The sequence below is a fragment of the Hoplias malabaricus genome, chromosome 6, assembly GCF_029633855.1.
Source record: "Hoplias malabaricus isolate fHopMal1 chromosome 6, fHopMal1.hap1, whole genome shotgun sequence".
In the NCBI taxonomy this organism is placed as follows: Eukaryota; Metazoa; Chordata; class Actinopteri; order Characiformes; family Erythrinidae; genus Hoplias; species Hoplias malabaricus.
In genome coordinates this window covers 16,680,220-16,703,237 of record NC_089805.1, presented here as the reverse complement: position 1 = coordinate 16,703,237, position 23,018 = coordinate 16,680,220, and the positions used below count along the sequence as shown (strand labels likewise).

The following is a 23,018-nucleotide window of genomic DNA, read 5'->3' as shown; positions in this document are numbered from 1 at the left end:
GGCTTGTCATCATTGGAGACAATCTCAATGCAGAGAGATGCAACCAGTGGCAATCCCATATCTCCACAGTCTGGGACCAAACACTATCCTCAAAAATGCAGGTTTTATCAGAGACTACCCCCAGAATTTGGGAGTGGAGAGGATGGAACGGCCTGCCATCAGTCCTGACCTCAACCTCTTTGAACACATGTGGGATCAGCTTGGGCGGGCTCTTTGTACCGGAGTGCCAAACACAACCACTTTGGCTGACTTGCGACAAATGCTGGTTGAACAATGGGATGCCATCCCACAGCAGTGTATGACCATTTACATTTACATTTATGCATTTGGCAGACGCTTTTATCCAAAGCGACTTACAAAAGAGGATCTAACATTCAAACTACAGCACAAATTATACAAAATACCTTACATTAAGTGCAATATGCCAGGAAGTAATAAGTGCATTAAAGAAAGACTTTCAGTGCAAAAGATACTCTCGGAAGAGTTGGGTTTTCATGGATTTCTTGAATGCGGAGAGGGTTTCTGTTGCTCTGATAGTGCTTGGAAGCTCGTTCCACCAGCGTGGTACCAGAGATGAGAATAGCCTCGACTGACCCGTGCTCTTTTAGGCTGGGTAAAAACCAGGCGTGCTGCAGCATTCTGGATCATCTGTAGCGGTCTCACAGCACAGGCCGGAAGACCTGTCAGGAGGGCGTTGCAATAGTCTAGACAGGAGATTACTAACGTCTGAACAAGGAGCTGTGTTGCATGTTGAGTTAGGTATGGCCTGATCTTCCTTATGTTGAATAGGGAGAAGCAGCACGATCGAGCTACAGCGGTAACGTGATCTGCAAAGGTCAGCTGTTCATCAACCATGACACCCAGGTTTCTTACAACCTTGGTGGGAGTCACTGATAGGGACTCTAGCTTGATGCTGATGTTGTGGAGAATAGCTTGCTTGGCTGGGAGTGAGCTCACCTGTGGTGAGGTGGTGTCGCGCTGATGTTTGTCCAAGCCATGACACATTGAAGGATCGTCCAGTGAAATAAGACTCAAACCAGGAGAGTGCATTGTTCTTGAAGTTCATGTCAGTAAGTTTGTTTAGTAAGATGTGGTGGTTGACAGTATCAAATGCTGCTGATAGGTCAAGCAGAATGAGAACTGAGGACTGACCTGTTGCTTTGGCATCTTTAAGAGCTTCCATTATTGACAGAAGTGCAGTTTCCATCAGCTGCTCTTGAAGCCGGATTGGTTCGAGTCAAGAAGGTTATGTTGGGAGAGGAATTTTGTTGCCTGCTTAAAGACAGCTCTTTCAATGATTTTAGACAGAAAGGGGAGGAGAGAGACTGGTCCTTAGTTCTCTACTATAGAAGGAGCAAGAGAAGGTTTTTTGAGTAGAGGTCTTACTTGAGCTTGCTTGAAGGTGTTTGGAAATGTTCCAGAGGTTAGTGAAGAATTGATTACATGAGTGGCTGCGGACACAATGTATGGAGCTATGGTTTGCAGTAGGCTGGTAGGAATGGGATCCAGTGGACAGGATGTAGGACGGCCGCCTCTAAGAAGATTTGATACCTTGTCTTCTGTGAGAGGAGTGAAAGAAGGGAAGGAAGCAGTAGGTTTAGGAGGATTCGAAGGGAGAGCTGGAGGCTGTGTAGAAGGGTCAGAAAACCGGCAGTTAATTGCAGGGGGTGGAGGTGGAGGGTTCAGCAGAGACTTGAAGGTTGAAAACAGCTTCCGGGTGTCAGTAGCGTTGTTGATTTTGTCTTGATAGAATTTATTTTTTGCAGAGGTAACATTTGTTGAGAAGGCTGAGAGCAGGGATTGCAGTTGTGTCAGGTGTGATGGGTCTTTTGTTTTTCGCCATCTCCTCTCAGCAGCTCTGAGGTTAGTGTGCATTGATCGAAGGGAGTCAGTAAGCCACGGGTGGGGCTGCATGGGTCTTGCGGGTCTGGTAGTCAGAGAGCACAGGCGATCCAAGCAGGAGCTCAGTGTTGTGCAGAGTGACTCTGTGGCGTCATTGACCTCAAGAGATAAGAAGGTGCTGGGGGGTGGGAGAGCAGAAGTCACAAAGGCAGAGGAGTGGGTGGGAGATAGGTTGCGGAGATTGCGCCGGAAGGGGACAGAGGGAGCAGACACAGTGGGTTGCTGAGGGAAACAAGCATTGAGCTGAATAAAGTAATGGTCAGAGAGATGTAGAGGAGTAACTTTTACAGAGTTAATTAAGCAGTGTTTGGTGAGAATGAGATCAAGTGCATTACCTGCTTTGTGAGTTGAAGGGGTGCATACCTGCTGTAGCTCAAAGGGGAGGGAGTCAGAGAGAAGTCAACAGCGGCCAAAGTGTCTAGGTGGATGTTCATGTCATCGAGAATGAGCATGGGACAGTCATGTTCAGGGATGGATGAAAGCAGGGTGTCTAGTTCTTCTAGGAAGTAACCCAGTTAACCCAGTGGGGGACGATATACAACGACCACATACATTTTTACAGGTGCAGTCATCAGGATGGCATGGAATTCGAAGGAGCTGTACAAGACTGATGATTCGAACAGGGTATATTTCCATGTGTGGGAAATCAACAGCCCCGTACCACCACCTGGTTTACCAGGCCGTGGGGTATGGGAGAATCTGTAGTTGATCTGTAGTTGCTGGCCCCATACCAATGCGGCGTGGCGACGAAGCTTACAGCAGACTTTGGGCGTTAAACTGCTGGATGTCCAAGTGGTGTTCCGAAAATCAAGTGGGCTTTATAGACAATTGGCTATGTTTTGAGGGCAAGCCTGGTCTTATAGGTAGGGATGGTATCCACCCCACGCGGGAGGGTGCTGTCTTACTTTCTTGCAGTATAGCACATAGTCTTTTAGTTAGTCAGCAGAGTAGTGTAGATAGCTGCTGACAATCCAGAGCCGGGACCAGGCCGCAGACAGACAGGCTAAACCGACCGTCTGCGAACTGTCTTGAGACGTCACCCAGGTTCAACTGTATTGAGACTGTGTCTTTCCCCCGAACTAAATGTAAAAGTAGAAAAACAAAATCAGCCTGTTTCAGCAACCTAATCAATATTAAATCATACACAACACCTAGCAGCAACACCTCAGAACTAAAATTTGGGTTACTCAACATAAGATCACTAAACTCAAAAGCACTCATCGTAAATGATATTATAAGTGATCATAAATTCAATGTTTTCTGTCTCACGGAAACGTGGGTTAAACCAAATGAATATTTAGCACTAAATGAAGCCACCCCCCTAGGCTATAATTATGCACATAGCCCAAGAATATCAGGCAAAGGAGGTGGAGTATGTGTAATTTACCAAAATACCCTAGAAATTAGTCTTAAACAATGTGACACCTTCTCTTCTTTTGAGGTTCTCTCCACTATTATTACAAATCCGGTCACAAAAAAGGACGCATTTTTATTATGCAACATTTACAGACCACCAGGGCCTTACTTAGAATTTCTGAAAGAATTCAGCGATTTTGCTACAAACCTAGCGGTGTGCAATCATAAAGTTATAATTGTAGGAGATTTCAATATCCATTTTGAGAAGGAAAGTGACCCACTAAAAAAGGCATTTACCTCAATCTTAGACTCTATTGGTATTACTCAAAATGTAACAGGGCCTACACACTACTGCAGCCACACTTTAGACTTAGTTCTGACACTAGGTCTTAACATTGACAAAATTAATATCTTACCGCAATCCTCAGCAATCTCCGATCATTACTTAATTTCATATGAGCTACGTTTTATCCATAATATATGTAAGAACCCTCGCTATTCTACAAGGCGTATAATAAAACCATCTACCGCCCTACAATTTATAGAAAACCTACCAGAACTATCGACCCCAGTTCCAACTCCATCAGACCCAATAGACCTAGATGTACTAACTGATTACCTAGAAAATACCTGTCGATCTACTTTAGAAAAGGTAGCACCACTTAAACATAAAAGTATAAGACAGAAAAAGCTCGCACCATGGTATAATGATAAGACCCGTACTTTAAAACAAACATTACGAAAACTAGAGCGGAAATGGCGATCAACCAAGCTTGAAGTGTTCCATTCTGCCTGGAAGGACAGCCTTATACAGTATAGAAATGCCCTCACTAAAGCTCGCTCAGCATATCTGGCCTCGCTGATCTCCAATAATAAAAATAATCCGAGAGCATTGTTTAGTGTGTTTTCTAGAATTACAAAAAATCAAGCAGGTTCTGAACAACTAATTCCAGCAACTCTCACCAGTAAAGGTTTTATGGACTTTTTTAATAATAAAATTGAGAATATTAGACAACAAACTCAAGCCACAGGATCAAATCCATCCTCGCTGCCACCCGATGTGAATGATATAAAACATAATGTAACTGTAAAAGAAAGACTTGAAACCTTTTACCCACTCCCACAATTAGAACTAGAGAAGATTATCACCTCCGCAAACTGTACAACTTGCACACTTGATGCAATTCCCACAAAGTTGCTCAAAGAAGTACTACCAGCTATTATTGATCCTCTTTTAACTATAGTAAACTCATCGCTTAGTCTGGGCCATGTACCCAAAGCTTTTAAACTAGCAGTTATTAAACCTATGATCAAGAAACCAAATCTTGATGCTAGTACACTGTCTAATTACAGGCCTATTTCTAATTTGCCATTTCTGTCTAAGATCTTAGAAAAAGCTGTGGCCCAACAACTTAGTTCATATCTACATAAGAATCATATATATGAAAAATTCCAATCTGGATTCAGGCAACATCATAGTACAGAGACAGCTCTAGTCAAGATAACAAATGATCTTCTTCTTGCCTCTGATCAAGGCCACGTATCCCTGTTGGTGCTTCTTGACCTAAGCGCAGCCTTCGATACAATAGACCACAATATTCTCATAGAAAGGTTAGAAAACATCGTTGGAATCACAGGGACAGCCCTATTATGGTTCAAATCTTACTTAATGGAACGTTATCAATTCGTAAAAGTAAACAATCTAAATTCAAATTATTCTAAAGTAAGATTTGGAATTCCACAAGGCTCTATTTTAGGACCATTATTATTTACATTATACATGTTACCGCTAGGCACAGTTATAAGAAACCATGACATTAACTTTCACTGTTACGCAGACGACACACAATTGTATATTTCAGCCAAGCCCGATGACAAACACCGATTAAAGAAAATAGAGGACTGTGTAAAAGACGTGAAAGGCTGGATGTTGCGTAACTTCCTCCTTCTAAACAGCAACAAAACAGAGGTCCTGCTTTTGGGTCCAAAAGTGACAAGAAATAAATTATCAGACTTAATTTTAAATCTAGCTAACTTTCCAGTTAAACCTGGTTCAGCAGCAAAAAATCTTGGTGTCATAATTGACCCGGATTTATCATTTGATCAACACATAGGTAGTATCACTAGGACAGCTTTTTTACATCTTCGCAATATTGCTAAGATTAGAAATGCCTTATCCCTCCAGGACGCAGAAACATTAGTACATGCCTTTATTACTTCAAGGCTTGACTACTGTAACGCACTACTGTCAGGATGCACCAGCAGCAATTTAAGAAAACTTCAACTAGTTCAAAATGCTGCAGCTAGGGTCCTCACTAAAACTAGAAAATTTGAACATATCAGCCCAGTTTTATCATCACTTCATTGGCTGCCTGTTAAATTCCGCATTGACTACAAAATTTTGTTATTAACATATAAAGCTCTACATGGGCTTGCTCCTGAATATCTTCAAGATACAATTTCCTATTATGAGCCTCCACGTTTACTCAGATCACAGAATACTGGATTTTTAAATGTTCCCAGAATTCAGAAGGCCTCAGCTGGGGGAAGAGCCTTTTCTTATAAAGCCCCCCAACTCTGGAATGATCTTCCAGAAAATGTTCGGGACTCAGACACAGTCACAATCTTCAAATGTAGGCTAAAAACTCATTTGTTTAGTTTATCATTTGGTAGCTAATGCTCCCCCATAGATAAAGGCGGCAGATCCGGGGGGCCATGGACACAGGGAATTATAGTAAACTGAGACGCTGGTGCTGTCGTCCCGCCGCTTCTCGCGATCACTCAGGTTTGTTGACGGTGGAGCGGAGGGATGCCAGTGTTTCAGGATGCTCCCGTGTCTGTGTGTCCTCCTGGTTCTCTCCTTTTAGTTAATGCTGTCATAGTCAGATCTGCCGGAGTCATTAGCCACACTCTGGAAATTTTCATATTTTCTACTTTACAAACACAAAACAGTTCAAAACTAATTCCATCCCTTTACATCTTTCCGAGTAAACGACTGCCCACCTGTCTGTCTGGACACTGATGGATGACTGTCGAGATCCTCCTCCACGCTTCAGACCAGCTGCCCACGCTCCAGCAACCACCAAGTGCCGTGAAGCTGTCCCTACACTGAAGTTCTCATGGACTACTAACTATCATCACCAGTAGATTGACCAGAGGAGGATGGGTCACCCCATGTGAGCCTTGGTTCCTCCCAAGGTTTCTTCCTCAGCTGGGGGAGTTTTTCCTTGCCACTGTCGCCCCTGGCTTGCTCACTTGAGGGTTTTACATTTGTTTTTACATTTCATGTCAAATCTTTGTCTTACTGGAATTCTGTGAAGCTGCTTTGTGACAACACCAGTTGTGAAAAGCGCTATATAAATAAATTTGATTTGATTTGATTTGATTTGATGGAGAGAGCAGTGGGGGTAGCGCTGTTTTCCGGTTTGATCCAAGGGGAGATGAAGTCTGTTTTGTTTACTGCAGATTGACAGTTCCATAGACCTATTGAGAAGGAATTGGTTATGGGTGTGGATGTGTGATATAAAGAGCGAAGGTTATCGAGGTTTCGTTTCCGTCTGTGGAAGTAAAAGCGCCTGCGAGTTCCAGAGAGAGCAGAGATGGGGTAGAGACACATTGTGGAAAGAGAAAAATTAGGCTTTGTTTGTTTGTTTAGTGGCCTCGCTTGAATGTCTTCACACCAGAAAGGCTGACGCTTCGCTGATGCTTCAGAGGGATCATTCTTTTTGTAATGGAGATCTCACACAGCTGTCCTGTGTTGGTCCAGTCGGCAGAGACTGCCCACTGACAGTTTGGTAGAGAACAAAAGGCCTGAGGGAGTGGTCACAGCTGAAACTCCCTCGAGCTGATTGTTTCCCTAATTGAATCAGTAGTGGTACTTAACACCTTTAGAACTTTCAGTTGATACTTGCAGTCAGGTGACTGGAGCCACAACACAGGAAGTCCACAAGATCAGTTAAGTTGATAAAAAAATACAGAATGCACAAACATGCACTTACTCAGGTTCTTCTGTCTCTGCAGTTCCTCTCTGACCAGGCTGGTGACCAGCACGAGGAGAAGGTGCCAGGCTGTTGTGGCTGTGTATGGTTCTTCCACACACTACTAATGGTTCTGTTTGTTAAATTAATAAATTATTAAATTGACAATATGTCTTGTTTCTTCAAACTTCAAACCTCCAGTTGACCAATGAGTCAACTAAATGAGTCAATGACAGAAAAAGATGTTTGGCACTGGCGGGCACTGAGGATGTGGGCACAATTTTTCATGGGCACAACCCACATACTCAGCTCTACTGCTCATCCCCGCAAATGCATGTTCCTTACAAAAGTGGCACCATTTAAAAGGGAAATTAAAAGGCTTTTCAACAGTATAAGATTTACTGCAAAGAAGCATTGTTACAACAAAGAAATAATCTAACAAACAAATTTCCTTACTTTTTTGTGGTAAGTTTATATGTATAACCAAACAGCTACCTTGTTAATTAAAACTTACAGCTGGCCTACCTGATCTCAAATGATTGAGTAATTCAAAATAGTACATTGTACTTCAGCAATAAGAAATTCTGATTATAAGCAGTTAAGCTAGAATCTGCCCTCCTTCTAAATTAACCATGTAATAAATAAAAAAATAAAAAAACAGCCACCAAAGATCCAGACTATATAGTTGTTGTTTTTTTTTTTAGAGGACATTTTTATAAGTTTTCTTTCAAAACTTGGCAGCCTATTTTTTTTTGCATAATATGCCCTTTTAAATGCCTATTTCCGTTGGATGTAAAAAAGGGCTCTAACCTGATGAATATCCTCCAACAGGACATTTTCATGTGGAGCTTCACTTTCTCTTGGCTTAATCTCCAAAGAACTTCCTGTGGAAAGTGTTCCATTGAAATTCAAGAACACAAACAGTTTGTTTCACTCAATAAAATAAAATAAAAACTTTAGCTGGGCATTTTTTAATTGAAATAATAACCTGCAATTTCCTCAGAAAGGCCTGATGCATCACCAATACTTTCTGTCCCATCGTCCACTGGTCCAGCAGAGTCAATGGCAGACTCCTGAAATAAATACATCCACTTTCTGAGGATACAAAACTGAGAAAAGAATAGTATCACTGATTTCCAAAGTGCATGTTCCTAAAATTAACTTTAATTACAGAAGAGATGCTCATGTGCTGCTAAACTAAAATTGCAAAATGTAACAGAGTAGGGCTTGATAATAAATATATCTTTGAGGACTAAAATCATTTAAATCTGTAATATGTGTCAAAAATCACTTTTCCCCAACTGTACTACATATTATATATACATATTATGTATACGTAGTTGATCTAAAATATCTAGAAGAGTTTATAAGTACCTCCATCGATAATATAGTACCCCAGTTATTAATTGCACAAGATCCTAGTTTATACAAAACATACATTAAGAATTTAACTTAATGGCTATTTAGCATTTTATATATAAAATGTATTTAATAATACCCTGCACAGATTGTATCACAGTAAGAGTGTGCATGTTATTGAGCTTAACCTGCAATAATTTTAATTTCAAATAAACACAACTACACAGCTGGGACCAAAACTTACTTATTTAACAACTTTTACATGATGTCATTGTAAAGAGCCATTCAAAACTGCATAAAGTGATACTGCTTATATTAACTTAAAATAATAAAAAATATATAATAATTATAATAATAATAATAAGTTACATTTATATAGTGCCTTTCTAATACCCAAGGTCGCTTTACACAAAGAGGCAAAAAAAAAAGAAAAAAGGAAAGCACTTATACCTGCAGAATGCAGAAGTACTGAGTGAAGAGTTAGGGCTTTAGCTGTGATTTAAAGGCAGAAAATGAAGAGCGGAGGCGAAGACTTTGCAGTAAAGAATTCCAGAGCTTGGGTGCCATCACACCGAATGATCTACCACCAGCGGTAACTAATTTGAATTTGGGTACTGACAAAAGACCATTTTCAGAGGACCTCAGGGATCTTGAAGGACAGCAGGGGTGCTAATGTTCAGAAACGTATAGCTGGCGGCAGACCACCCAGAGCTTTGTATGTGAACAGGAGAAATTTAAACTGAATACGGAGAGAGACATGTAGCCAGTGGAGCTGATGAAGAACAGGGCTGATATGAGCTGATTTTTTTGAATAAGAAAGAACTCTAGCAGCAAAGTTCTGAACATACTGAAGAGAGTATATGGTCTTAAAAGGAAGACAAATGAAGAGAGAATTACAGTATTCTAAACAGGAAGAGATGAATGCATGGACCAGAATTTCAGCATCCTTAACAGAAAGCAGGGGGTGAAGGTGAGCAATATTACTTAGATGGAAAAAAGTTGTTTTGGTTAGGGCCTTAATATGAGATTTGAAAGAAAGAGAGGAGTCAAGAAGTACATCTAAATTGTGAACATCCAGTGTCTCAGATTCCAAACGCAGGAAATGAGGGCAGAGGGGGGCAGAGTGGAGGTATTTTTGGTGCTCACATATTTGAGTGTCGCCTGCATAGCAGTGGTAATTAAGACCATGGCTGTGAATGATCGGATCAAGTGGCAGCATGTAGATGATGAATAGTATAGGGCCTAGGACTGAACCTTAGGGAACACATTTTTTAGCAGTACTAGGGGAAGATTGTGTGTGCCAAGGGCAACAAAATGAGATCTACTGGTAAAGTAGGAAATGAACCAGGAAACTGCAGTGTCAGTTGTGCCAATAGCTGATAGACAGGAGATGAGTATGGTGTGATTAACAGTGTCAATTGGTGCACTCAAATATAAGAGAAGAAGGATACTGAGTGTGCCAGTGTCAGTAGGGTATCACTTAAAACCCATAGAAGGACTGACTCAGTACTAGGTTATTGTGCATCAGGAATAACTGTAACTGAATGGCCACCATCCTTTCTAACAGCTTAGCCAAAAAGGGCAGGTTAGAAATTGGTCAGAAATTATCAAGGTTGGCAGTGTTCAGACCAGGTTTTTGAGAATGGGTGTGATGGCAGATGTTTTAAGGCCTATGGGAATATGACCTGAGGCTTGGGGTTGGAGCAGCATTGAGATACAATTGAGGACAGGTACAAGAATTGGATTTAACTATAAGCTCTGATATAAAGTCTTGATCAATGGAAGAGAAATTAGCCAGGGGTTTATGCGCAGGGATCAAATTAAAACTATGCTAAGATGAGAAAGAAGATGAGAGGAGCTGATGGTAGATTTTAGTAATCTTGTCATTTAAAATGTATTTTGTATTAAGTATGACAAAATGTACCACATTTATTGCTACCATCTTAAAAAGTCATGATATGTTGGTCTAGCGTAAATGTGTATTTTTTCTGTATACCTCAGGAGAGAGGAGAGTCCAGGTGTTACTGGAAGATCTACTGCTGCCAGTGCTATTATCAGACATCACTGTCCAGAGGCTAAGCACATGAAACATAAAAACCATGTTAGCTTTCACTGCAGACATATAATGAATTTATTTTATACTTAATTTTAATACCATAACAGGGATTACATACAACATTATACCCTCAGAATTGTATTATATTAAACAATTTCATAATTTAACAAGGAAGAAAAGTGGTAGGTAGCAGTAAATAAGGATTAATGTAAAAACTGGAAAAATGGTAATTTTATACGATTTAAAAAAAGTAAAAAGAAACCCTTTAGATCAATATATATAAATTCAGCATTGTGGAACGTCATTTACAGTACACTTCCTGTTGATTACTAAATTATTGCCCTGTGTTATAACTGTGTTGTATCATGTTAACCTGAACTGTCCACCTATTTTAAAGTGTAACTTTTATATAATTATGCTGTAATCATTTATCGTTAAAGACTAATTTAAATGAAACTACTATGCATTATAAAATATATGCTGTAACTACAGAATTTCATATACTAAGAGTTTAGTAAATGTATCCTAATAGTGACAGGAAATTTTCAACATATTCATCATTTTATCAGTGAATTTTATGTTTAGTTATATTAATGCAACAAGTTAATGTTACATTATGAAATTATGGACATCCACTGAACTATCACATTACAGAATGGTTTAAAGCTAAAACAATGTCTCAACAATAACATAATCATTAGGTAAAAGTTAGAAACTATGGCAAATCCAGTTTAATGTCTTAATGTAATACATACCTGCCAGAAAAGACTTTTGGAACTAAAAATCTTGTTCCAGTTTGATTGATGTAATTACACATATGGTATTACATGTGTGTATTTACCTGAGAGCGAATATGCTGTTACAACTATGAAGATCCACATGTATAATTACAAAAAGTTGATACACATATGTAATTACATAAGCTTCATTGCTGTAATCCATCTGTAACAGGTACTAATTCATTGGTAGTTACATTATTGTTGTTCATGTGTAACTGCACAGTTATTAGAGGCAATATAAAGTGGGACCATTTTCTAGTGTTTTGGTTGATCAACATTTGTATTTTGTAAATATAAACAAATTTAGAAATGTATACATTCAGCATTCAAAAATGGTGGGACAGAGGCATAATTTACTATTGTTACATCATCTTTACATTGACACATCTTAATTTAAGAATTGAGGGTATAAACTGTAGCAGAGAATTTTGCCCATTCGTTTTTTATTCAAGACTTGAGATGCTCAAACAGTCTGTGGTCACATTTGTCTGATTCTCCTCGTCATGATGCCTCATGTTCGACAGGACACATATCTGGACCACAGGCAGGCCAGTCTAACACACATACAAATTCTGTATCTAAGAAGCTTAACACGTGTAGCACATGCAGAATAAGGCCTAGCATTGTCTTGCTGAAATAACCAAGTACTTCCCAGCAAAGCATAAATGTTACATTCACACAGACATAAGTCACCCATGCCAATGGTACTGAAGCACTCCATGGAGTGAAAGATGTAGGCTTTTGCATGTTTTGCTACTAACAGTCAATGTTTTTTTTTTTTTTTTGCTGATAACCATCAGAGGACGCATTCATTGAAGGAGTGTATTTTGTTATGTGATGACTGATTACCTTTTAATGAAAATAAATCTAAACAAAATGAACAATAAATGAGTAAATGCTGTTCTTAATTTCGCAAAAAAAGTGTTCAATTTGTTTTTTATTATTAATTCATTAATTTATTTATTTTAATTTTAAACAACACAGCATTCTGGAACATGTTTTACATATATATATATATATATATACATACATACATATACATACACACACATATATATATATCTTTTTTTTTTATTCAATTTTATTATGTTGAAAATGAGTTGAAAACAAAGCCAGTTGAGAAAGCGTCCTGTCCCAGAAATCTTTGTGTCACTTCAGAAAATTAGTGTGACCTTACCTTTTTCACAATTACTGATAGATTTAAAAACTCAAAGTTTATTTAAAGATCAGTGTGACACTGCTAATTGTTTTTAGTCAGGTTTCTGTTGTTTTTCGCTTAACATCAGAATCTCTGTGAAGACACAAGTTTTAGAGTGCTCTCTGGCATAGTATATAGTTCAGATATGTTTCTGGTTAGCGTCTGGTCATGAGACTTTATGACAATGAGTAAAGCAAGAAAACTTAATTTGGATATAATCAATTATTCTAATTAATAAATGAGTGTGTGAGTAAATGTGTGTGTGGGACCATGTAATGGACTGGCGCCTTGTCCAGGATATGTTCCTGCCTTACGCCTAGTAATTCCAGATGGGCTTTGAACCCACTGCAACCCTGAACTGAATAGGTTTTTACAGACAATCAATCAATCAATTAATTAATAAATAATTTACCTATCAATTTTCAAAACTTTCTAGATTCACTGATTAAAGCAGTCATGCCAGATTCTCGCTAGGTTTTCACAAAATGATGTACAATTCATGATGACAGGCAAAAATTCTTCATACCAGAACACTGGGCAAAGTTCACGATATGCAACCAATAGCAGCTGATTAGGTATGCAATAACAAGGAACTTTTGGAGTGTACCATCCAGAGTCATCCTAGAATCTGGCCAAAATGTTTATTGAGTTTACTGAGCAGAGAAATTAGCAAACAAATGTGAATTTATCAAAATTAACAATAATTATTGCTGCCCAAACCACAATATTCAATGGCCTGCCATGGAATTTTAGCACACAGAATGGATTCCGAAGGTAAAAAGTATAGCTGCATTATGGTCACCCTTCCAAGGTTCATTCATTCATTGTCTCTAATTGCTTATCCAGTTCAGGGTCACGGTGGGTCCGGATCCTACCCAGAATCACTGGGCACAGTGCAGGAGCACACCCTGCAGGGGGTACCAGTTCTCTGAATGAGGCATTAAACATTCACTCACACCTGTTAACATTTTTGGAGTAGCCAATCCAGCTACCAACATGTGTTTTTGGATTGTGAGATGAAACCGAAGCACCTGGAGGAAACCCATGTGGACATAAGGAGCAGGGTTGAACCAAACCCAGGACCCTAGTGTGAGTGTGACACACCACTGTGCCCATGAAAAAGGTTTAATATAATATGTATTCGAATTCGATTATTACTTCTGCAATTTACAAATACGTAAAATTTAAAAATTGCCTATATTACATGTATCTTTAGATTTATAGCATAAAACAATTAGCAAAAAAAACCACAAGCCCTCAGTAGGCTAATCATCTTCTTAACCACGTTGTGGGGCTGTCCTGGCTGACACGCGTGTACATCGGGGGCAGTGCCTCTGGACTGGCAGACTGGGGTGGTGGTTCCCCTTTTTAAAAAGGGGGATCGGAGGGTGTGTTCCAACTATAGTGGGATCACACTCCTCAGCCTCCCTGGTAAGGTCTATGCGGGGGTACTGGAGAAGAGAGTCCGACTGATAGTTGAACCTTGGATCCAGGAGGAAAAATTGCGGATTCCGCCCCGGTCGTGGAACACAGGACCAGCTCTTTACCCTCGCTAGGATCCTGGAGGGTGCATGGGAGTTTGCTCAACCAGTCTACATGTGTTTTGTGGATCTGGAGAAGGCATTTGACCGTGTCCCTCGGGATATTCTGTGGGGGGTGCTCAGGGTGTATGGGGTACTGGGCTCTTTGCTACGAGCTATCCAGTCCCTGTACAAACAGAGCAGGAGTCTGGTTCGTATGGCTGGCAGTAAGTCCGACTGGTTTCCAATCGGAGTTGGACTCCGTCAGGGCTGCCCGTTGTCACCGGTTCTGTTCATAATTTTTATGGACAGAATTTCTCGGCGTAGCCAAGTGGCGGAGGCTGTCTGGTTTGGTGGTCTCAGGATTCCATGTCTGCTTTTTGCAGATGATGTGGTCTTGTTGGCTTCATCGAGCCGGGACCTCCAGCTCTTGCTGGACCAGTTTGCAGCCGAGTGTGAAGCGGTAGGGATGAAGATCAGCACCTCCAAGTCAGAGTCCATGGTACTCAGTCGGAAAAGGGTGGAGTGCTCTCTCCAGGTTGGAAGGGAGATCCTGCCTCAAGTGGAGGAGTTTAAATACCTCGGGGTCTTGTTCAAGAGTGAGGGAAAGATGGAGCGTGAGATTAACAGGCGGATTGGTGCAGCGTCAGCAGTAATGCGGGCTCTGTACCGGTCCGTTGTGGTAAAGAGAGAGCTGAGCAGAAAAGCAAAGCTCTTGATTTACCGTTCAATCTACGTCCCAACCCAAGCGTCCCAAGCTTTGGGTAGTGACCGAAAGAACGAGATGGCGGGTACAAGCGGCTGAAATGAGTTTTCTCCGCAGGGTGTCTGGACTCTCCCTTAGAGACAGGGTTAGGAGCTCGGACATCCGGGAGAGATTCGGAGTGGAGCCGCTGCTCCTCCACGTCGAGAGGAGCCAGTTGAGGTGGTTCGGGCATCTGGTCCAGATGCCTCCTGGACGCCTTCCTGGTGAGGTGTTCCGGGCATGTCCAAGGGGGAGGAGGCCCCGGGGCAGACCAAGAACACGCTGGAGAGACTACATGTCTCGACTGGCCTGGGAACGCCTCGGTATACCCCCAGAGGAGCTGGAGGCGGTGGCTGGGGAGAGGGAGGTCTGGGTTTCTTTGCTCCGACTGCTTCCCTCGCGACCCGGACCCGGATAAGCGGTGGATAATGGATGGATGGAATTAGATTATGTAATTGAATGTGATGACTAAATTATGAAAGGAGGTCAAGTTTAAATGAGCAGTATGGACCGTAATTCTGTTTTTCAAACAGATTTTCTCATGTACAGAATGTACTTGTGTTTGTGCTATTGCCCAGTCGTGTTCTGCAAAAATACAATTGCATAGTGCACCTTTAAGGGAAATAAAAAAAAATGTATAATAAAAAAATGAATTACATTATCACATTAATATGAGTACATGGAGTGCCAACCTCATACAAAAATAAAACAACCCAGTAGGTTAAATGAGCTCTGCCTACGTATAGTCACATGGACACAGGTTTACATGAAAGCACAAGTATGAGTGTAAACTAACACAATGAGCACAGAGTAGATATGCATGAATACCGGTACTGGTATCGGGTATTTGCCCGATACTGTGTTCATTTACTCGTACTCGTAATTGAGGCTCTGATACCAACATCCAATACATTGTGTAGTGAACGTTGCTGCGCTAATGAGCAGACAATTAAAAATGTCTACAATCTTGAATTATTTCACAATCAGTAATGGCAACCCAAGCAAAGCAGACTGCAGGTAGAAACTGAGAGCAGTGAGTATGCCACACTGTTTTCCCTGTCCTCGAACAAAGTGTATTTTCCTCCCCGCAAATGTTTTCCCTATTGCGAGAGCACTGTTCATTGCCTGATGTTGTTTTTCTTCAAACTAAATTATTTTCTCTGCTCGTGATTTTAAATTGAATCGGACGGCATAGAGCAGGCTACTGCTCTTAAATTAACACTGCCAATAAACAAACACTCCCAAGTGCAGAACTTCCCATCCTATAACGGAAACTTACTTAATATCTTACTAAATATGCAAATGCATATTCAGAGCTTGTTACATCTCATGTTACTAATTTATAGGTAAGTAGATACTTTATTTTGATCCCAGAGGGAAATTCTAATTATTGGTGGTGTAATATGGGAAAATGTTAAATAAAAGATGGACAGTTCCATAAATAAACAAAAAAGGTTTACATTAAACAAAAATGTCTTAATTAATTACTATACTATTACACGGTGTTTCTGATTGCTTAATTTTAAGTAAGCATGGGCATCGGTATCAGCAAGTACAAGGAAAAAAAGGAAAAGAAAGAGAAGCAAGTGAAATTTGATTTTAAAAACGAGCAACTAGGAACCAGGCAAGCCTAGGACTGCCATTAGCCATTTAACCATTGTCACAGAGATTTTTCTGGCATTTAAAAAACAGGAATGCTCAAAATACATACCCTTGTCACTGAAAGGTCTGGAGAAGCTTTGGTGCTTCATATCAATGTCTTTGTTTATAATAATAACAAACAATAACAAACTATCAAAATAGTTTATCTTGTCAGTTGCTGACAGTGTATGTATGATCATGGAAAGCCTGTTATTTTTTGTTCATACAAAGCTACAAAACTGAAGCACCATGTTGAGATGATATTAAAGCAACTTGTTTACCAGAAAGCAAAAAGTTTTTGAAGATTTCTAAAACCAAGTACCTTAACATTTTATCAAACAAGTAATCTATACTTGATAACGAAACAGGGCATTGCTGAGAGATGTTTATATACAGACTTATGTTTCTATAAGGGTCCGACTGATAAAATGGCAAAATAATTAGCCTAATTGATTAATTATTTTGGAGACACTGATAATAATTAACATTCTCCTATTTTTGTACTGAACATTCATTGTCTTTAAGCGCTTGTCCAGTTTATGGTCGTGATGGGTGCGGAGCCAGTCCTTCACAGGGCGACACACTCACATTTACTCACACTTTTTAGTTGCCAATCCACCTACCAATGTGTGTTTTTGGACTGGAAACCCACATGGACACAGGGAGAACGCAGACAGTCATCCGGAACAGGACTTAAACCCACAACCTCCAGGTCCCTGGAGCTATGTGACTGCGACACTACCTGCTGCGCCACTATGTCGCCCTGTACTGAACATGTTGGAGGATTATTGATAGTACACATAAGGTCTTGATAGACTAAGCTAACTTTGAAGGTTTTTCTTAGTTTGATAACTGGGTTAATTAACTTTAGCTTACTTTAGCTTGCTAACTCTTTTCAGTACAACAACACCCCCCCCTCTATTTATGTTTGTCGTGTGTGTGTGTGTGTGTGTCTGCTCTTGGTTGCTCACATTGTCACCTGAGGGTGTGCACAAAATAAAGCTTCTGAAAAGAAAATGTAACAGATAAAGCTAACATGTTTACCTGCGTTTACCACCACACTACTGAGAATACTGCCACAAAATAATTCAGTGAACAGAAGCTGGGAATCTCAAACTGATGTATCGATTAGTCCGATAAATTTGTTGGAGCCAATTGTTTAAATGTTGCTCTTCTGCATCATAAAACAGTTTTTCTAATCAATAGCAGTTAAACTGAAAAAGGAAGCTAGAAGGTGCCAAAGTATATGCTTTGTAGGCAGTTTTAATTTTGTCAGCTTGTTTTGATGTAGTTTTAGTTTTACTTTTTTAATTAAATGTCTTAGTTTTAGTTTACTTTTCATTTTTTTTTAATTGTTGTTAGTTTAAATAAAAACATTCTCATCTAGTTTTAGTCCATTAAATTAAAAAAAGTTTAATTTCACTTGTGTATTTTTAAATTATTTACTATTTGAGGCATTATTTTGCTAGTATGGTCCACGCCCTATAGTTTGGAACGGGGGGGGGGAGGCGAACTCAGAGGAATTTGGGATGGAGTTCAGCGCGGTTTTGAGAGTGTGTAGAACCAGGCCCCCCCATTAGAAGATTAATTTAAGAAGAGGGAGGAGATGGGGAGGAGGTGAGAGCGACTTGATTGTCACGGAGATTACGTGAGGTTGAAGGGTATAAATAGGCCTGGGGGGAGGAGCGTGGGCGTGGCCCAACTCCCAAAATTCTGTTATAGTATAACTTCAATTTGCTAGTATGGTCCACGCCCTATAGTTTGGAACGGGGGGGGGGGGGGGAGAGAGGCGAACTCAGAGGAATTTGGGATGGAGTTCAGCGCGGTTTTGAGCGTGTGTAGAACCAGGCCCCCAAAAGTTACAGTGAAGCGATAGGTTGGTGAGCTTCGAAAAGATCACGGATATGGGTGCGGATGTATAAATGATGTGCTTGGGAGGTCCATCGGCCGAGTGTCTGAATGGTATGATCTGAAAGGCCTTGATGGTAAGCTGTAGAGGCAGCACCGATCCTGAAAGAGTGAGCGGGAAAATGTGATGGGTTAAGATTACTACGTGAAAGGATTTGTCGTAAGTGGGACTGAAACCAGTGGCGAGTGGCGACCGAACCCGATTCGGTTGTAAACAATGGATCGGAATGGGAGGCACCTTGGGATAATCTAAGCTAGAGGTAGCGTGTAAGAGGTTCATAGGGGCTTATAGGGGAAGGGAGTTTAAAGAGAAATATTTGAGAAGAATTGTGAAATTGGTCTGTTTTACTGTGTTTAATAGTAAAGACGAGTGTGTTTGGATCAAGTATGAGTAGGATGCAAGTCGGACTGTGGAGCCAATAGCTTGAACTTCTGAAATTGGGAACGAGACAGAGAGTCAGCAATAGGGTTAATGTGACCAGGAATGTAAACAGCTTTTAATAGAAATTGATGGACGACTGAGTGCCAAGTGAGGCGGCGGACGAATGGCATGAGACTGAGTGAACAGGAGCGTCCTTTATTAATAATATGAACGACTGATTCATTATCTGAATGGAGAAGGATAACTCAGCCAGTCCATTCATGTCCCCAAAGAACTGCAGCAATGACAGCCGGAAAGAGTTCACGGAGCGCAATGGAGTCACCACAGTCTAGCGCTAGACGGGTGAATTGATCAGGCCAGGAGGATGCGAACCAGTGTCCCTTGTAAAAACCTCCACACCCCACGGACGGGGCTGCGTCGACGAACAAATCGACGTCCTCTGGGTTAGCTAGTCCGTCATTGTAAAAGAAAGAGATGCCATTCCATCTACGGAGGAGGAGCAACCAGAATTGTAGCTCTGAAGCGCAGGCTTGGTCCAGGGATATTAACTGAGAGAGAGAAGAGGCTGAAGAGGCTAGGTGCAGCAAATGAGAGTTGAAGGAACGACCTTGTGGGACAACACTCATAGCGAAATTAAGATGCCCCAAAAGGGAGAGGAGTTGTCGTTTGGTGACACGTCGAAGAGAATGAAATTCAGAGAGGAATTCAGTAATGCGGGCCAGCTTGTCGTGTGGGAGTGAAGCACGAAAAGAAACTGAATCCAGAAAGATGCCCAAGAACTCAAGTGAGGTGGCGGGGCCGATGGTTTTCTCGGAAGACAAAGGAATGCCCAGGAGATGGAAAGCAGCAGTGAGAGAAGTGATGCAGTGGGCCGGAGGGGAGGACGGCGAGTCAAGGACCAAGAAATCATCCAGGAGGTGTACCACATACGGGACATCATAGACGTTAAGGAGGATCCATGAAAGAGCCTCAGCGAGTGTGTCAAAAATCTTGGGGCTGCTCTTACAGCCGAAGGTCAGTCGAACTGCGAAGTAGAACTGTCCCCGCCATTTCACCCCAAACAGGTGCCAGAAGTCAGGATGGAGGGGAATGATTTTGAAGGCGGAGACCACGTCTGCTTTAGCCAGCCAAGTGCCGCGGCCAAGGAGCTTAATCAGTGATATGGCATCGTCGACCCGAGCATAGCAGAGGGAAAATTCCGAGCTGGGCACGAGACTGTTTATTGAGGGGCTGATAAGTCGATGACGAGCCGCTTCTTACCAGAATATTTTCGAGTGGCAACGCCGATGGGGTTAATTCGGAAAGTAGAAAATGGGGGGGAAGAATAGGGGCCCATCATAAAACCCTCCGAGACTTCTTTGGCCAGAAGAGAAGTAACAACATCAGGCTCCGATTCGGCGGAGAGAAGGTTGGAGGCATGGAACGAGGAGACGGGCAGAACCACCAAACCTGGGGAGAAACCAAACAATAGACCATCAAGGAGATAACATACAAATGCAGGGTCAGGGTGGCGCGAGAGGCAGCTTGCGAGCTCAGGAACGTTGACAGGGGTGGAGAGAAAACGGATCAGTCAGCTGTTACCGAACTTAGGCGGCCACTTGGGGCAGCTTGGCCGAGCGTGGGCTTGAGCGCAGTAGGTGCATACATGAAGGAACCTGCAGGAAGATGCAAAGCAGCCAGCGGAATTGAAATTATTGCAGATCATGGAGCCATTTAGAAAGAACAAGCGTCTACCGCGGGTATCACGGGAGCTAGAACTGGTGATACGCTGATTGGGGCCTGGTCAGGGATGAAAGAAAAGTTAGGGCCCGGAGTGGGCGCCGGGGTGACCTGGGAGCATGCAGAAGTGGGATGAGAAGGGTTGCCGCACAACCCATAGGAAAGTGCAGTTCGGCCAGCAAAAATGCGGCAGTAGAGCTCCAAGTCGAGTGCACCCCAGTAGGATGGAATATTCCACTGTTGCAAGCGGGCGGCGGCCCGTGCAGAGAAGAGCCGATGGTAGTCATAAAAACCAGAGCCTCCAAAACGGACTGCGAGGTCGAGGACGATGGCGAGGTAATCGTCCAATTCCTGCCTGCGGGCAGGGAAGGAGGAGCACACCACGTCGCGATAGAGGGAAAATGCGAGTGCAAATTCGGAAGTTGTGAGGAGCTTAAAAGCTCTGTGCTCTGAAGTCTTCAATGAAAGGGTCACGTCCCCCACGTCAATGGAGCGGGGTGCTGTACAGGAAGCTGAGGGAAGCAATAGAGAGGACAGGTCAATGTCCGCACCTTGGAGAATCCGCTGACGAAGGGTGGGCTGCACCAGGGGTGGATTAAAGACACGAGCATTGGGAGGAGGAGGAGCTGGAGCAGTGGTGAAGAGAGAGAATGTGGCGTCGGGAGCTCGGGGCGCCAGAGCGAGAGGTTGACTTGCAAAACCTGCGGAGAGAGAATCGTTATGATAAAAAACAGGATACTGCAAGCCCGTGAGAGGTAGGGGTTGGGATGATAAGGGAAGGGGTTGGGATGATAAGGGAAAAACAGGGTAGGTGGAAGAAGTAGTAGCAGGGAGAGAGAGAGCAGGAAGATCAGAAGCACGTAAAAGGGGGGACAAACGAGAAAAAATGGAAGTCGGGGCAGGGTCGGGCCCAGTAGTGCAGACAGGAGCCAGATTTGTGGCACCAGCAGGGGGCACTGAGCCGGGGAGGGAGGCCCTCGCGGGGCGTCCTCGGCGCCGCGTCGCAGGTGCAATGACGTCATGGCGTGATGGCGTAGGTTGAGCGGGAAAGACCTCATCCTCCGGGGTAGGAGCCGAAAACAGGGAAAAAAGGGTCCTCTTGTTGGCTGAACGAGCGAAGGGGATACCGCGGTCTCGCAGCGCTCTCTGGAGGCCCGCCACGGTCCAGTCGGAGATGGACGGAGAAGCGGGAGAAGCCGGATCGTCTGCCGAGCGCGCTGGTCGCGGCGATGAGGTCGCTGGGGAGGAGGAGAAATCGGAGAGGAGCGGGGTTGGCGCGCAGGACCCCTGAGTGTGGAGCGAGAATGACGAGAGCGTGCGGAGGAGCTTGGAGCAGCTGAAGTGGCAGGTGAGGCAGGCACAACGACTGCCGAACGCAGTCTCCTAGTGCTGATGACCGGGGTGGCTTTGGGCGATCGAGTAGGGGAAGGAGAGAAGAGCTCATGGTCAGAGGCGAGCAGGTCGAGATCCATGGTAGCAGTTGGCAATTCAGTGACGCAAGCAGGAAGCGCAAGACTAGTGACTTGATTGTCACTGAGATTATGTGAGGTTGAAGGGTATAAATAGGCCTGGGGGGAGGAGCGTGGGCGTGGCCCAACTCCCAAAATTCTGTTATAGTATAACTTCAATTATAACTAATGTTCATTAATAATAGCTTAAAAATTACAGTACATTTAAAAACATGTTTACATCAAAAACTATGGAAAAAATATGGCCACGGATTTATTCAAATAATTTAACATTAACACTTTATGTTCAAAGATAGTGCTTGCAAATTAAGAATTGAATTATTGGCCAACAGCTGATTCTTTGAGCGTAGACTCCTATTCACCATTCTGCTCAGCTGCTCTCATTGCAATGACAATGGAAAACAGTCTGAGCATTTTCTTTTTTTTTTTTTTTTTTTGACAAAAAGTGCAAAAATTCTTCATAGTTTTTGTTTTCAAATAAATATTAGAAAAAAATAACAAAGTTTATGAGTGACATAATACATTTTGCATTAGCTTATGTCGCTGTAAAAAATGTTGTATAACCCTCAATGATAACTGGCTAACTAATGGTTAATGGTTACAAACTATAGTCCATTTTCCACCACAGAGGCAAGAAATTTCTAAGGCCATGCCATATTCCACACAAGTCCAGCCAATTATGTCATTAAGTCTTCTCACTTAGCTGTTCTATGTCACCCCAAGTACGGTTAGCCCAATTTTTATAAATGTTCCTTGCTGAACCGTGTCTGTGTGGAGAAGCCACTGTAAATTACTCCTTCAATACTCTGAATTGTTTGGCCCTGAAGTGCAAAAGATTTTAGCCAAAATCTTCCACTTTTTTCATCAAGATATCACTTGTGCTATGCAGACCTGCAGGTTTTAGCATGACGGCTTAAAAGAAAAAAAAACAAAAAGTTGAATTTCACTAGAAATTCTATGTTGCAATCTCATTGGCTGTGTTCCTTTGGGGTGGGATTGCAGCTTCT

At 42.1% G+C, this 23,018-nt stretch overlaps 1 protein-coding gene across 4 annotated transcripts in view; it reads right to left on the bottom strand.

Moving 5' to 3' along the window:
• pbxip1a (pre-B-cell leukemia homeobox interacting protein 1a) overlaps window positions 1-23,018 on the bottom strand; it is a 48,738-nt gene that overhangs the window by 13,769 nt on the left and 11,951 nt on the right. For 3 of the 4 annotated variants that reach the window (XM_066674478.1, XM_066674479.1, XM_066674482.1), the window contains exons 2-4: window positions 10,591-10,669; window positions 8,224-8,308; window positions 8,046-8,119 (exon numbers count right to left, since the gene is read on the bottom strand). In XM_066674478.1, coding sequence (XP_066530575.1) covers window positions 8,046-8,119; window positions 8,224-8,308; window positions 10,591-10,656 — 225 coding nt within the window. In that variant the 5' untranslated portion in view covers window positions 10,657-10,669. Of the gene's footprint in view, window positions 1-8,045; window positions 8,120-8,223; window positions 8,309-10,590; window positions 10,670-21,093; window positions 21,318-23,018 lie in introns of those variants that run through there. The other variant, XM_066674480.1, reaches the window with a different exon arrangement.